This window comes from Eptatretus burgeri, chromosome 6, assembly GCF_056783735.1.
Source record: "Eptatretus burgeri isolate ZD-2024b chromosome 6, Ebu_testis_v1, whole genome shotgun sequence".
Lineage (NCBI taxonomy): Eukaryota > Metazoa > Chordata > Myxini > Myxiniformes > Myxinidae > Eptatretus > Eptatretus burgeri.
Window position 1 is genome coordinate 34,829,344 of NC_140966.1, and position 16,025 is coordinate 34,845,368.

General features: G+C 42.1%; 1 protein-coding gene across 1 annotated transcript in view; it reads right to left on the reverse strand.

Annotated features, from left to right (window-relative positions):
• LOC147024531 (homeodomain-interacting protein kinase 2-like) overlaps nt 1–16,025 on the reverse strand; it is a 167,174-nt gene that overhangs the window by 94,266 nt on the left and 56,883 nt on the right. The window contains exons 3-4 of the mRNA XM_085884537.1: nt 7,468–7,591; nt 7,053–7,172 (exon numbers count right to left, since the gene is read on the reverse strand). Of these exons, the coding sequence (XP_085740663.1) occupies nt 7,053–7,172; nt 7,468–7,591 (244 nt within the window). The remainder of the gene's footprint in view (nt 1–7,052; nt 7,173–7,467; nt 7,592–16,025) is intronic.

The window sequence follows — 16,025 nt, forward strand, 5'->3', positions numbered from 1 at the left end:
CAATATATATAAAATATATATATATATTTATATATATATATATATATATATATATATATATATATATATATATATATATATATATATATATATATATATATATATATAAATATATATATATATATATATATATATATATATGTATATATATATATATATGTATATATATATGTATATATATATATATATATATATATATGTATATATATATGTATATATATATATATATGTATATATATATGTATATATATGTATATATATATATATATATATATATATATATATATATATATATATATATATATATATATATATATATATATATATATATATGTATATATCCCTTTCCTTTTGTCTTGTGGGAGAATCAAAGGCGTGCGCTGCGATTTGTTTCTAGTTAGGTTATTAAATCTTTACATCCAACGAACCCTCCAACGAACAACCAACAACTATTCCATTCCCCATCATGATCCACTACCCACCCACTGTCTACAAACATTCTGACTTGCCAAGGCAGGGTCTTGCAGCCGTTCCTTGCCGCTTCCACCAACGTTCCTTCCACAAATGTTGTAACTCTTGCACGACGGCCTGTGCAACATTGATACTGTTACTCGTCAAGTATGAACCCGTGTGGAAGACTGGCTGGGGTTTCCCGCCAGGGGCCAAGGCCCCGCCCCAGAAGGGTGGGCTGTTGGACCTGTCCAATCAGAGGCGGACAGTGCGGTATGTTCACCAAGGCCCCTCCCCGCTGAGGGAGGTCCATAAATTCCCGAGCACTCTCTGAGGCAGGTGATCTTTTTGAGGTCTTGGAGGGTCTTTTTGAGGTCTTTGAGGGTCTTTTTGGGGTCTAGGAGAGTCTTTTAAAAGTTATTTTGAAGAGTTTTTGGTGGGCATCGAAGCGGTGAACGTGTGTGTCTCTGCTGGCCCTCTACGAGGAAAGGAAGAGCAACCCTGACCCCCCCTCCCTGGACCCCGGCCATTCACCACCCGAGCTCCACCACAAACTTCGAGTCCCACACGTGTGACCAGCGACCATTGTCAGGTGCCGCATCACGGAATGCGAGCATCACGGAATGCGCCCCACATCTCCCTCGCAGCTGAGGAGCATGCCCTTCCTCTGACGGTCAGGTACACCACCGAACTCTCTCCCCAGCTTGTCTCTCTCCTCAGCTGCGAGGGTCCAATAAAGACTCTGGGTTTGTTTTAATTTTGTGTGTGTGTCTGCGTGTGGGCCCGTCTTGTAAGTATAACTGAATAAGTGTATTTGGATCATTGTAAATACTTCTTGCATATTCGTGTTAAGTCTTAGTTTGTGTCTTCATTTACTGTAAATAAAACTTGTTAGAAATGTTCCCAGTTCGTTTCCATCCCTTCTTGCATTGGTCCAGCATGGTTCGGATCTGAGTTTAGGTGGGGTTTTATTCCCGATAATCCGTTAATTCCAGCCGACACGGCTTTGGCAGTTTCCGCTCGGCTGCACCCGAATCGGAGTTGGTAATCGGTAGTTGGAACTCTACCGTAGTCGGTAGAGTGACCCGGTTCGAGCAAGACATGCCGAGGGCGTGGTTTCCCCGGTAGTCGAAATCGTATAGTTAATTAGGTAAATTGGTTATAGACAAATAGACCCTACGCTACGCGGTTGAGATATTGGCGACCATGGTCGGTTAGACGACCCGCCGGCTCGCGGAGTTATCCGAGCGACGGCCTACAATTCCGGGGAGTTTGGTGGGAGACGACGCAAGCTTTCCCCACCTTGTGGTCGTTCTCGCCACCGACCCCCGGCCCACAAATATATATATATATATATATATATATATATATATATATATATATATATATATATATATATATATATATATATATATATAGACCCACCTACATCTCTCACCTGTGAATGGAGGGAATAGCCAATCAGTTATCACCTAATATACCTGGTGTTGGCTTAATGGTTGGAGTGGTGGGCTTGAGATCCTAGGGTCCTGAGTTCAAATCCCGATCAGCTGTTGTATTAATACCAGGTGGGGTTAACTCGGCCTGTCATCCTTCCGAGGTCGGCAAAATGAGTGTCAGCATGCTGCTATACTGTGTCGGAGTGGCGACCCATCCAGGATTGTGCCCAATGGCCAAGGAGACTGCTTAAGCAGCACCAACGCTTTGCACAGAGTATGGTCCCAATCTCCTCCTCCTCCTCCTCTCACCTAATCAACTCAAACCAGGTGGCTCGGATTATACAAATAATTGGCATCTCCCACACTCCTTAAGCGCTTACGTTGTGCAAGCCATCTTGGGTTGCTTTATGCAGCTTCTTGAGCTGGAGGAGTGTGGGAGTTGTCAATTTTTTATTTATAAACTGTATTTCGCCATATTTGCATCTGCTCCACTATATATAGACATAAATGCATGCGCAAGCGATAAATTCCTCTCACACTCCCATGCTTCCCCTATTCTTGAGTGAAGACAAGCATGTATTCATTGGTAGCAAAAGCTATTACAAGGATTACAGTTAACTTATTAAAAATCTTGGTAATTATCACCCTTGCATGAAAAAGGTGGAACAAACAGCTCGTGTTAAGAATGCTAAAGAGGATGAAAAATAAGAAGTCAAGGGGGGCATGTTACGCATCTGATTTTTCGGACAAACTCCAAGGCACGATGTAAAATTTATGGGAAAATTTCAGGATCTCTGCATCATAAATAAGAAAACATCTCCCATATTGGTTAAATCAGCATATACAAGCATAAATAACTGAATGTGCTCATGCTGATTGTTGGATGAGCACTCAGCTTCTCAGAGCTGCTTTGTAATTGAGTGAGCACTTCCTGTACACATCACATTCACTGTATGATTACAGATGAGCAAATGTCCCTGGGTTTCGTGCCCAGCATAAAATAACTGTGAAATGAATCCTGAGAGTCATAAGAAAGTACCATGTGTAGATTTTTTTTTTAATGTTTCATCTTTCAGCATCTGCTGCGAGTCTGGTAGGTTGGGAGTTTGATTATGACCCTGGCTGAGGTCTACCAACGACTTAAAAAAAACTGGACATGCTGCTCCCTTTCTTGACACTGAGAATTTCAAGTAGTGTTGGGCAACCCGTGAGATGCTCGTGGCTGGCAACACAACTACCTGCGGCCCACCTGGTTTTGCACTTTACCAGAACTAAATTCTGTGAATGAATCTCTGCAATATCCTGGACTGCCTGTTGTGAAAAAGGTGTGTGTGTGTGTGTGTGTGTGTGTGTGTGTGTGTGTGTGTGTGTGTGTGTGTGTGTGTGTGTGTGTTTTGGACTTGTATGCACTCATGAATTGCTGGACGCATTGAATGGAAATTTGGTGGTTGCACTTGGGGTGTTCTGGAAAGGTTTTAGTCTTAAAAAACATTTAATAGTCGCAGGGATTCTGGAGGGAAGAAACGATGCATATTCTTTGTGTAAGTGTGTATCGTGTCGCACCGCTCTCAGCGGGAGAGTGTTTTCAAGTCCAAGCAAGTTGCAGTATTAGGATGGTATCTCTGCATGTAACTCTTATAGAATCGTAAAATACTTCGCCAATTTAAACACGTGCTCTGCATTTTATGCACCCTAAAACCGCCGTACGAAAAAAGTTCAAAAGTAGTGGTTGTACTCTGGGTGTGCTGGAAATGTTCCACTGAATTGGGATAGCCACCTCCAAATTAGATTTTCACTTTTTATTTGAAAGTAGGGAATTATCATAAGAAGTTAGTGAATTATGATACCTGCTAATGCACTCTTGCACCACTGGACTGAACACCTTGAAAGCTGGATGTTATCGGTGTGTACATGGGAACGTTACACTGTATATATACCAAGTTGGTGGGCCACCTACAACTTAAAGTCCCCCTTCACCCTCTTCCCTCCCCCCTCTGCCCCCCACTTGCCACTTCCACAGTGAGTGGGTGTTTCTCATAAATATATAATTTTGGCTTGTAATTGTGGTAAAAGGGGTCTTGCTGCTTGACAGCCTGCCAGACATGTGGCCCACCGATTCGGTAAGTTTTGCCACAACAAATATAAATGTGAGAGCATGGATAAACTGCAGAGATCGGCATCCCACCTCTCTGAGTTATGCATTCACCAACTCATTTAAATCCAGGCAATCTGGTGCATTTCTTTGTTTGTGCCGTTGTTTTTAAGCCAATGGATTTGAGTCACCACTTTCAAGGTAAAGTGTTGCCTTATTATTCAATCTGAGGAGTACTGACTCAACTCATCTGCGTCACAAAGAGTGTCAAACAAAGCCGAATTATCCAGGAAGAGCAGCTATTTATTTACAGATGGCAATTTTATTGTTGTTGATGCTGACTGAATAGAAACGAGATTTTCGAAATTGAAATGCTGTTTCAATGGTTGTTGTCCATCCGTCACTCCGGTCCAAAGTGTACCTGTGAGTGGCGAATGAAAGCAAATTATGGCTTGAAACCACAATTTATGCACAGCAATTTAACTTGTCAAACAAGAGCCAAGTGCTTTAACATGCTGGCTGATTGAGACTTTTGCATCAGCACTTGCTGGATGAAAGCTGTTATTTTAACCTTGGTAAAAGACATTTCCATCCCAACTTGGTGTCTACACCTTTGATATAGCATATGTATGTGTGTGTGTATATTCACATATATATATATATATATATATATATATATATATATATATATATATATATATATATATATATATATATATATATATATTTCTTTTTGTGAGGTTCATTTTTTAATTAAAATGTCTCATGATTGTGTGTAAAGCTATACTATGTTCAGAAAGCAATGCCTCATTAAAATAGGTTTGAGTCGTTAAACCTGCAGCAATTGTTGGTGCAGTCAAAGAAAACGGTGACCCCTTTAACCTTCTCAATTAGTCACCCCACCACCCCTCTTCTCCAGGGTGCTTTCATTGCCCCCTCCCCCCGCCCCACATCTCCCTCCAGCGAAGTGGCATAATCCTCCATGGAAAGACTGAACCCCCACCCTCCCCATTGGTCACGTGGTATATACATATATTATATAGTCTTGTACTAAGGGACAAGACCTGTTCTTGCCGGACATAAAATCCGCAGGATGGGCTTTGAGCGAGAGGCGACTTGGCGCAACCAATGTACTGTCTGTACTCTGGCCAACTCTCTGGCTGTAATCCCGTACTGCTTGATCAGAAAGGACTTGCCTTAACTGACTCACAATGTGATTACGCAATGGTCTTTTATGACCTACCTATGACGCATAACGTCATCATGGGCATTCACAATGATTATTGCTCAGAAGGATCGTCCAAGGCCTGTCGAACGCATTCACTTTTTCGCTCAAGCTCATCGTTTTCTTCTTCCTCTTTCCAGCAGACTGACCTTCCCCACTAATTTTACACATGGGGGATTAAGGGCAATTAATAAGCGAAAAAAATAGCATAAGTTCATGATAGCGAGTCAAGAGGCGCAGCGAGGTGTTTGAAGTTCCACAACTGTTGTGAAGAGAAAGGACAGGGCAGGATTGGCGCCCAGAGTAGCGTGTCCACGCCGCACAGACAAACTAAATACAGTACTGTACAGAATCAACATCTTCAGACCCAGGGGTGGGAGGTGACACTGGGGTATGGTGGTAGGGGCTCACAAACTCACGAATACTGGGAGTCGATGGGTCGAAAATTCAGAACATGCATTTACTAATCTGCGAATACTTGAAACTTACAAATACGGAAGATTTTCTGCATTTAAATCTAACTGAAATTCACACCTGTATAAAATCCAGGTGCATGGAATTTGCCGAGGCCACCAGCATGTGATGGCCAATCCATTTGCAAAGACACCACGGGATCTTTAACATCCCCATCCAAAGGACGGGGTGCTACGAGATACAAGTCCCCATGCCGTGACTGCATCAGAATAGCAGGTTATAATTATATTTGATTTTGTGAGGGAACGAACCAAGGCTAAACGTCTCAATGGCGAGCACACTGGTGACCGAGTTATATGAATGTCACACGGAGTTTGGACAACCTCACCCCAACATGGGACATCATGTATGTCACCAGCTTAAAACTACAACGTCGGACTTGTGTGCTCAAACGATGCACCACCAAAGACGGTTGTCGCGGCAATCATCGCGATCGGTGTTTGTCGGTAGTGCTCCCAAGCGATGAAATTTCACGATGCTGCGTTAGATTTAAATTCTTTATCCCCAGCAGCTGTGGCACATTCTCACATTTGAAAAATACTCATGAAAGCTTTTACCATTCAGTAAGGTGGCCTCACGGGTTTGCCAAGCTGACGAGTCAAGGTAGCTACAGACTAAGAAAGTGTCCTAATGAGTCAAGGGAGTCCACCCAGTGGTCTGCCCCTGACGGCAACATTAAACGTTCACCAGCATTCCGATGCAAATTATATGCCAAAGCACCACAGCATAAGGGTGAGTAAGTAAAGATAAATTAAGTGTTCGTATGTGTTGGGGTTTGGTAAATGAGAAAGAATTAATCAATGACCTGCTGGTGAAGTGAAAATTTGAATCAGAGAGAGAGAGAGAGAGAGAGAGAGAGAGAGAGAGAGAGAGAGAGAGAGAGAGAGAGAGAGAGAGAGAGAGAGAGAGACCGATAAGAAGGTAAAATACTAAGAAAGTGGGATGCATGAGAAAAGAGGAAAAATGAAGTAAGAAGTGTAATGGATGAGGGGGAGAAGGAATACGACAAAACAAATTTCCAAGAAAAGAACACAGGAAACAGGCTCAAGTGGTTTGTGACACAAAACCAATGCCGCCCTTCACTGGGAGAGGCAGAAGAGCTTACCATTAGCTTTATTTTTCCAACAACAGTGGGATTTCGGTGGAACTGTCCTTTCATTGGTAGGAGTTTAGTGATCAAACCAAAGGGTTGCCCAGACTGCATTTTCTAGAATTTTAGAATCCAAACCTTTATAGGGACGTTCATTCACAACCTCTGCAATTCCAATGGAGAGCAATCATCACTTGGCAATGGCTATCACTGGAACTTTCAAAGTAATGAAGATCCCCCCTCTCCGCCATACCCCAATTTATCCTTAACCAAGGAGCTTACCTTGAGGCGCCAGAGCGGATAAGCAGACTCGGGCTCTCGTTTGAAGAAACGTGCCGTTTTGGTGCCTGCACTGAGCATGAACTCAGCTGGAAGTCCCTGTGTTTGTGAAATGTATCGGATCTGCACAGGCACAGTCCAGGGAAACACAGGCAACCACAATTTGTCAAGCAGGTGCAAGAACGAACCAACTGTCGAGTTCGGTTGTCCGCCTGACTCACTTTTACTATGTTCTCAATCGGGGAAAAAAAAAAGTATCATACCTTGGTCGAGAATGTAAAACTCTTTTTAGGAATTATAATGTGCACCACACAAAGTATTCACAAAATTCATGAAATTTCTATTGTCAAACTGCTGGCATACAGTGATAGCCGTAAACGGTGACAGATTTGACAAGAGTCAGAATCGCAGGCCTCACCTGGTCATATTCCGAAGCACCCGGGTATAAAGGCCAGCCCAGGAAGAGTTCAGCAATAACACAGCCCAAAGACCACATGTCGATAGCTTCGCAGAAGGGAAGTCCCAGGATTATCTCAGGTGCTCTGCATGAGAATGTGACAACCATGTATATCAAGTCAGAAACTCAAAGAAAAGACTTTTATCTGCTACAAATTGATCTGTATATACAATCCCTTTGTCATACCTTGCTCATCTCGTGTCAACATTTCAACTGATGGAGGAGCATGCGTATATTATACATGAAAATTGATTAGCAGACAATTAAACAGGAAAAACTGGGATTAGAAGTTCCCTACAAAATTGGGCTGCACTTGCTTCATTAACTCATCCTCAGTATGTTCAAAGATGAGAAGAAATAATCAGAAGGTACAAATATGTGCTCCATCACGACTTAAATGGCTCGAGGAAACATGCCCTTTCGCACGTGAACCTCGGGACTGGCAGCGTGTGAAAGATTCCAGATTCCACGGCAAACCATTTGGAACCCCAGCAGGTGGCATTTCCTCTGTGCATTCGGCTCAGTTCCCTTCCTCCAAACTAGCATCACGACCGTTCCACCCTACCCTCCTCTCGAGTGCCTGCGGGATCGCAAGTTGCTTCACATTTCATCCAGACATCAAAATTCCTCAGGCTATGGAAGCTTGAGCTGCTGGCATTTACGGACTCAAGCATTCAATCAGGGTGCAAGAGGAACACATTTAAGCTGCATTTCTGTAGGGTGGAGATGGATACACGATTTCAGGACATGACTGCAATCAACAAAAGCACCTGAGTTGAAAGCTGGTACACGTCCCACGCTTATCATAAAGATATCCCAAAGCAAACCATATTTTTGCTACATACCATACACCCCTCCATGCTGATTCGGTAATTCCTGATGTAAGAAACTGAGTAGGATGAAAGCCATCATCTAATAAGGTCTGTGTTTATGGAAGCCTTCAAATATTAAAGAAAAAGAAAAAAAACAAAACAAGCGTGCTTTCAAAAAAGCATTCCATCTGAAAAGGGTAAGAGAGAAGGTTATGAAACAGCAGTAAAGCAAAAAGATACTGGATATACACTCAAGAAAGCATGTAAAGTATTAAAAAATGAGGCACATTTTGTAAAAAAAAGCGCTGCACAAAAGCTTTGTTCAACTTGGTTGCATGTCTTCAATTACAAAGCACACAGTTCACTTCATCGGGTTTCCATGCAGTTCAGATCTTGTGAACAAAAGCAGCGTGTCTCCCTCGATCAGGCATCTTTGTTCACACGCACAAAGTTGAAAATGTTTATTAAACAAAATAACAAGAGGAAGAAAATAGTTTTGAACTAATTCCTCCATCACAAAAATGCCATCCGTGTGAAAACTTCGAAGTTAAGAGAGTCGTGAAATTTGGTGTGTGTGTGTGTGTGTGTGTGTGTGTGTGTGTGTGTGTGTGTGTGTGTGTGTGTGTGTGTGTGTGTGTGTGTGTGTGTGTGTGTGTGTGTGTGTGTGTGTGTGTGTGTGTGTGTGTGTGTGTGTGTGTCATCAATGTAGTAATGAATATCAAACTTTCAATAATGATATTGATAGCTGGTAGGTTGTTACCTCTGCCACCAAAGAAGGTGGACAGAGGTTGTGTTTTCACCAGTCTGTAAGCAGGATATCTCAAGAGATTGTGAACTGATTCGGACGAAACTTGGTGGGCAGGTTTGGGTGTGTGGGAAGGACTAATCGATTAGATTTTGGTGAAGATCCGGATCAGGATCGCGATACAAGAATTTTTTTTAATTTGGTGAGTGATTCTTCACCGTTGAGAGATGGGGCCCAAAAACCATGTAGAGCATATATTTCAAAAAGTTGTGGACGAGTTATGACAAAACGTGGTGGATGAGTTGAGTAGGTGACAAGAACTAGCTGATTAGATTTTGGTTTCAGGTCCGGATGCAGATCCATCCTATCAGTGGGATACAAAACGTAAACTGTTCAGCATGGCGGAGGTACGCGCTCTACCGAGTGCCGTTCCAGTTTTGATCTGCAGCCCTTTTTGGTAAGATGTTTGTCTTTCCAATGAAGTAATACCTGGAACAATAATGGAATTATCATGGCAGTCTTTCAGTCGTGATACAATAAGATAGAGCCAATTGGACAAAGAAAAGCAGGTTGACCCATTGGTGTATTTTAACACTTCAGTTAGTGGGGAAAAAGGATAAACTGTGCAAGATCTTGGGGACAGGGTCGACTCACCGCAATACCTGATGCATCCGGTGCCTACAAGCCAAATGTCCACGGCTGTGGTGTTCAGTGCACTTCGGGGGCATTTCCACCAAATGCTGTTGTGACAATCTCTGCAGGTTGCGTCGACTGTCCAGGGAAAAGGAAAGCCGACACGCATTTCCTTGGTACGTTTGGCTCTCGGTGTGACTTTGGTACAGAAGAAAGACTCCCAAAGAGGAAACATCACAGGAAATGCCTTCCAGGCTGCAGCAAACTATGGAAATTCCGGCTGCCTACTCCGTGTCCACTTTCGTGTGACACCCTTTGGTTCCCATGATGATTAGACTCCAATTGCAGCAGAAAACTTCTCCCCAAACATACCACAAGGTCAATGAAATTCTCCCATTGAAAAATATGAAGATAAATTACTGCAATAGCATTAAAGTTTCCAAAAAAAAAAAAAAAAATCACCTGTCAGCAACTCTGTAGCAGTGATTTATTGTTTTGGAGTTCAAACATTGGCTACGAATATTTGATGAATTGATTTTTTAGGTAATTGTGTTCAACAGTGATGGGGTCGCATCATCCAAAGCTAAACTCAACCAAACACTTCCTCACAATATATTTTCCTTTTTATACACAGTTACAGCCGCTCGGTGGTGTAATGGCTCGGGGATACGCTCTGATGGTGACGGCAAAGACTTTAAAAATGGGACGTGCTGCTTCCTTGCTTGCTCAGCAGTTAAAAAGGATAGAACGTGCACAAACCACCATAGGTTGGCAACCATTGCAGGTAATTGATGGGCCTAATGGTCTCGTACAGTGTTGAAGTTCCCTGGAAGAGAAGTTTTTAAAAAACTTTTCTTTCTCTTTAGTTTTTTTTTTAACACTGGGTGATGGAAGAATCATCAGGAAATGGTACACTGGCTATTACTAGCACAGCAAAGATCACAGAACTGCACATTGTCATCTGAACAATGCTGAACAACCATAGCGAGACAATGAAGGCTACAGATTACAGATGAAAACGAAAAGTCGACTTGTGAGGTTGCTTCCTGGCACAATCAAAACTAGAACGGCATTTGGTAGAGCACACAATCGAATCAATTTGTCCTTGCGACACACCCAACCATGTCCACAAAGTTTTATCTGAATCAGTCTGCAACCTTTTCAATTATTATGCTACATATAGTTTTTGACCCCAACTCTCAACGGTGAATATCACTTGAAAGACTGAACAATTCTCATATCCGGACATTCACCAAAATCTCATCAATTTGTCCTCGTCACACTCAACCTGTTCACCAAGTTTCTTCCGAATCCGTCCATAACGTTTTGAGATATCCAGCTCACAGGCAGACAAACAAAACAGGCAGACAAACAAAACAGGCAGACAAACAAAACAGGCAGACAAACAGGGGTGAAAACATAACTTCTGTCCACCTTCCCTGGTGGAAACATCAATGGACAAATATCAACATTATTCAAGATATTTTAACAAGATCACAATTATCAGAAGGGAACACTAACCAGTGTAACCAATATTCGTAGTTAAGTTCGAAAAAATAAAATGTGTAAATATATGAATGTACAAAACATGGTCATTATAAACCCTGCTCATGTTTGAAGATTCAACCAACTGAATGTTACACCATCTTGTGGTGGTGGGAAAATGTTCTCCATTCTTCAGACTTCCCGTCACAGCTAGCACTCCATCAGGGTGCTGCTATACTGCGTGGAAATCCACAGAGTACACTGCCCCACGATTCAGAACAAACTCGGCCTTTGTTTCCGTTGGCACCAAGGCCTCTTTGCAGCGACGGCGAGAACAAAAGCAGTAGGTCGAGGTCGTGGACGAGGTCGGCGATGCAGGGACGGAGCTGCGAGTGGCACCAGCGCACAGACGGCACGATCCATCATGACCGCCACGCCTGCCGCTTTTACTACATGGCCAGGGACTGCAAGTAGCTTCATCTAAAACAAGGCAATCAATATCCTGGCAAAGCTATCAAAACTTTGCCTCTGGGTAAAGCTCAAGCTCTGTGGGAAACAATCCCCAAACTCTTTCCAAGGTCATTTTCTGGGTTAAAATTTAAAATGGGTTTCTACAAATACAAAAAAAATATATTAAAATCGTGTTCATGTTGGTGAATCAGTTTTGAAAATCTGCACTATTCATGTGGAGCACTTGCATCTGCACTCCTGTAAGACACCATTTTTGCTCAGTTTTCAGCAAACAAAGGTCATATATATATATATATATATATATGCAAAGCACAACTGCTGTTATTATATTTTGGTAATCTCCCCACCCACCATCACCACTTCTCCCAATATCCCCCCCAAGGACGAGCAAGTTCACTCAGAGGCAGCACAATCACCTCTGAGCCGTCTCGTCTGGGATCGATTCCCAGACTATAAACTGTCACCCTAGTGTTCCACCAGCAGGGCATGGCACTGGCATATATGCCCTCCTTCGGAGGTGACATTCAGCCAGGTGTCTCATCTGCTGGCATTCATTGGACTTTTAAGATGTTACAGTGAATTTCAAAAAGGGTAGACCATTGTTTACTGGTACCCTAGTCATATTCAAAATGCTTTCCCTGACTATTGCCTTGAGCAGTAATACCAATCCAATTTTCTGTCTCGTGACAACACGGCAAAGAGCATAGCCATGAAGTGAATAAAATGCTGCCATAGTTTGTTTTCATGCTTCAGTGTCAGGTGAAAGATGACATGAACCTGGACACACATTTTCATTTCATATTACAATAAATCATCTGAGAATATGTTTGGTACAGGATATTGTTGGGAGTGGCATATCCAGTTCATTTGGTAGATTTCTCACCAGTGAGCTATATGGTCTAAAAACGATTTGTGATTGGATTGCACTCGACCTAAGAAGGCATTAACTATGGTGCATCAGGAGCTGCATCTTGAAGAATGCCATGGATGGTAATGTAAATGTCAATCGTCCCATTTGCATTTTAAGTTGTGGATTTTAAAAGTTACGTTTTGAAAATAAAAAAAGTTATTTTGTGCTAGAACTAGACAGATTCACTGCCTCGGGTTAGCTGCATAATTAGCATGCCCTGCAGTAGTTCGGACTGCCGAACAGGCCATTACCTGTACCTTAATTATCTTTTTGTAAGCTTGATATTCCATGTCAGGATTACAGAAAACCACTGCTATCAATCCATTAACTTTGTGCAATATATACTTCACAAACATCAACTATCAGCAGTACACAAAAAGGTTATTCACATCATCCATGGGGAAGTTAAACAAATGCACAAATAGTGTCGGCAAAGTCTGCCAAACTTGCATGCTTTCCCAATGGAGCTTTCTGAGAAATCCCCCAGAGAAAGGGCTGGGTTCTTCCCAGCTCCTGTCTAACTCCTGCACATTCGGCTCTCGACATCACCTCCTAACCCGTTCCATTGTCTATGAGCATTACAGCATTTAACAAAAATGCAAGTCCTCAATGAAGACGGTCCCCAACTGCAACTTTAAAAATAGGGGCAATGCCCCTGGGCTCACCTGGGAACCATTGTTACGTGTTGATTACCCACGAAATATGTACCAGAGAAAAAAAGTACATACAGTTCCTATTTTGGCTGGCAAGGCCCTTTAAAAAAAATTACTTTGAACAAACTTTAGTACATCACGGGTGATGAAGCTTGTGATCAAGTTTGATCGAAATCCTGTGTGTAGCTTCAGAGAAGAGAGAAAATACCTTTTTTGGGGGTGGGGAAGGGGGGTCAAGGCTCCTCCCTTTCACCCACTCAGACCCTGATGTTTTACTCCTTGAACAAACTTCAGTCCATCATAAGGGATGAAGGTTTTGGTCAAATTTCATCAAAATTGTGTGTGTAGTTTCGGAGAAGAAAGAAAATACATATTTTGGTGGGGCAAACCCGGACCCACATTGACTCCCCATATAACCCCTTTGACCCAGATTTTTTTTCCTTCTAATGCCGTGAATAAACTTTGGTACGTCACGGGTGATAACGGTTGTGGTCAAATTCCATCGAAATTGTGCGTTTTGGAGAATAAAGCTAATAGCAATTACGGAGGGGCAAACCTGGACCCATTTTGAACCCCAGTAGACCGCCTTAGAGCTCGTTGATTTTAAAAAAGACATAAACAAAGTTTGGTGCATCATGAGTGATGAAGGCCGTGGTCAAGTTTCATCAAAATCATGTGTGTAGTTTTGGAGAATAAGTTCCAAGTGTTTACATAAAGCCTGATTGACTCACTTACTTACAGACACTGCACGATGCTAATACTTCCCCTGAACTACGTTCCAGGTGAGCTAAATGGGTCGTGTACATTTTACATTTAAATAACTAAATAACTCAATGAACAAATTAATATGTAGGTAGTGGGGAAGCGGAAGTACATATAAAATAAATACATATTTCAAGCTGGTAAATAGATGGTGGAGACGGGAAAGTGCATATCAATAAATAATTCCGATTGAGTATTTGTCGTGCAGATGGTAATATGTATATAAATAAATAATTCAAAGTTTGTGTTGGTAATAAAGATCAGGTAGGTACATTATATAAATAAATCGATTAATAAAAGCCTGTGTTGATAGTGAAAGCGGTAAATAGTAAGGAAATAAATAGTACCTGAAAGCATATACTCAATACAATCCTGTACTATTCTCTCCAATTAATTGTTGTTGTTTTTTAATGACAAAAGAAGCAAATAAAATTGTGTCCCACGACAATTTGATCCCAAAGGAGTCTCACCGTCTCATGCCCAGATATTATAGCATAGATGGGCCGATTATGAAATGAATTTGTCCAGTCATTTTCGCGTTGAGGTTCCGCACGGACACACGGACCCTGAAAATATAATTCCCAATTGGGGACTCGAAAAACACCAGGAGATTTCTCGGTGGCTGTGCCCTTCTCTTACAATAGCTTGCATTTTGGGAAAGCCTGGGGTAGACAAAAAAAAGATACTCACCTTTCCAGAAAAAGCAATGAGCTACCACCCAGCATATGACACCTGTGATGCCAACAGTTTGAATGCTCTCCTTGAGGTGACAAAATGATCAAATATAATAATCTTGAATGAAAACTTCCCTCGTATTAACTTTCATCTCTGGTTCTCAACTCAATCCCCCCACCCCGACCTCTCTCCCGAACCAACTCTTCCTTTCTCAACTCTGAGCAGGATGAGATAAGGCATCACCGAGTATTTTTCTTTGGTTTTTCTTCTTCTTTTTCACCGAATCCCTCGATGAGACGGTCCAGAAAAGAAAAAAAGAAAAAAACTCCGATCACCCACAGCAACCTAATCCTAAGTGACAGGTGCTGGGAAAAGGACGCAAAGCTCAATGGCCTTCAAAAATAGCTATTCATGGCTGCTGCACAGTCACAGATGAATTAGGGCACAAACTTAATGACACCTAAGCTGCGAGATGCAAAAAATTTCAACACAGGCAGCTGCTATACCAAACTCAATGGCCTGGCTAACCTTTCCTCAAGATGCAGAGCAATCTTAAGGAAACTACTTTAGCATTTTAGTTGAAAGAAACTACATTTTGACTCAGGAAACTTTACTTTAGTCTTAATAAACTGCATTTTGGCAGTCAGGAAGTGTTATACTTTCTTGAAGAAGTCAAGCAGTGACATCTGTTTGTACATTTGGTGCAGTTTGAAGAATTCAGCCTCAACCTTTTCCTCCATCTCCATGCAACTCTCCAGAAAAGCACTGCAACCCTTGCTCACTGTAAAAGCATTCATGTTGGCAAGGCTAGCAGGAAATTGGTGGATGCTTTTGATCTTGTTCTCTGCAGGTAAACTGACATCCTCCTTCTTAATTTCACTCATTATTTCTTGATTTTCATCATTGTCAGCCAACCTGCGCTGCAGATCCTCGATGGACGCCGCCAGCGGAAGGTCAGATGTAGTTGCAATTCCAGCATCTACAGCCACTAGTTCGTTTTGAGACATTTGGATAGTGTCTTTGCAGGCAGAGTCCAGTTTCTCATCCTCATCTTCTGTTGCCTCCATGGTAATGGCATCTGAAGCTCCAACTCCACAACTCTTGAAGCACTTCTGGACGATCTCCTCTTCCACATCCTTCCAAGACTGTTGGAACAAACAGATGGCTTGCAGAACATTCATTTGTCTTATCAGTTCTCGACCAATCAAATATTTTTATTTTCTCAAGTTTTTGCAAAATGCCTCTCCTGTCTCTTCCTGAACTTCAGCTTCAATGACTGAATGATCCCTTCAAACGTCAGCAGTGTTCTTGAAGTCATTTTGGGGGGAAGAAACAGAAGCTTCACGTTCTTTATTTGGAAGTGAGGATGGCAT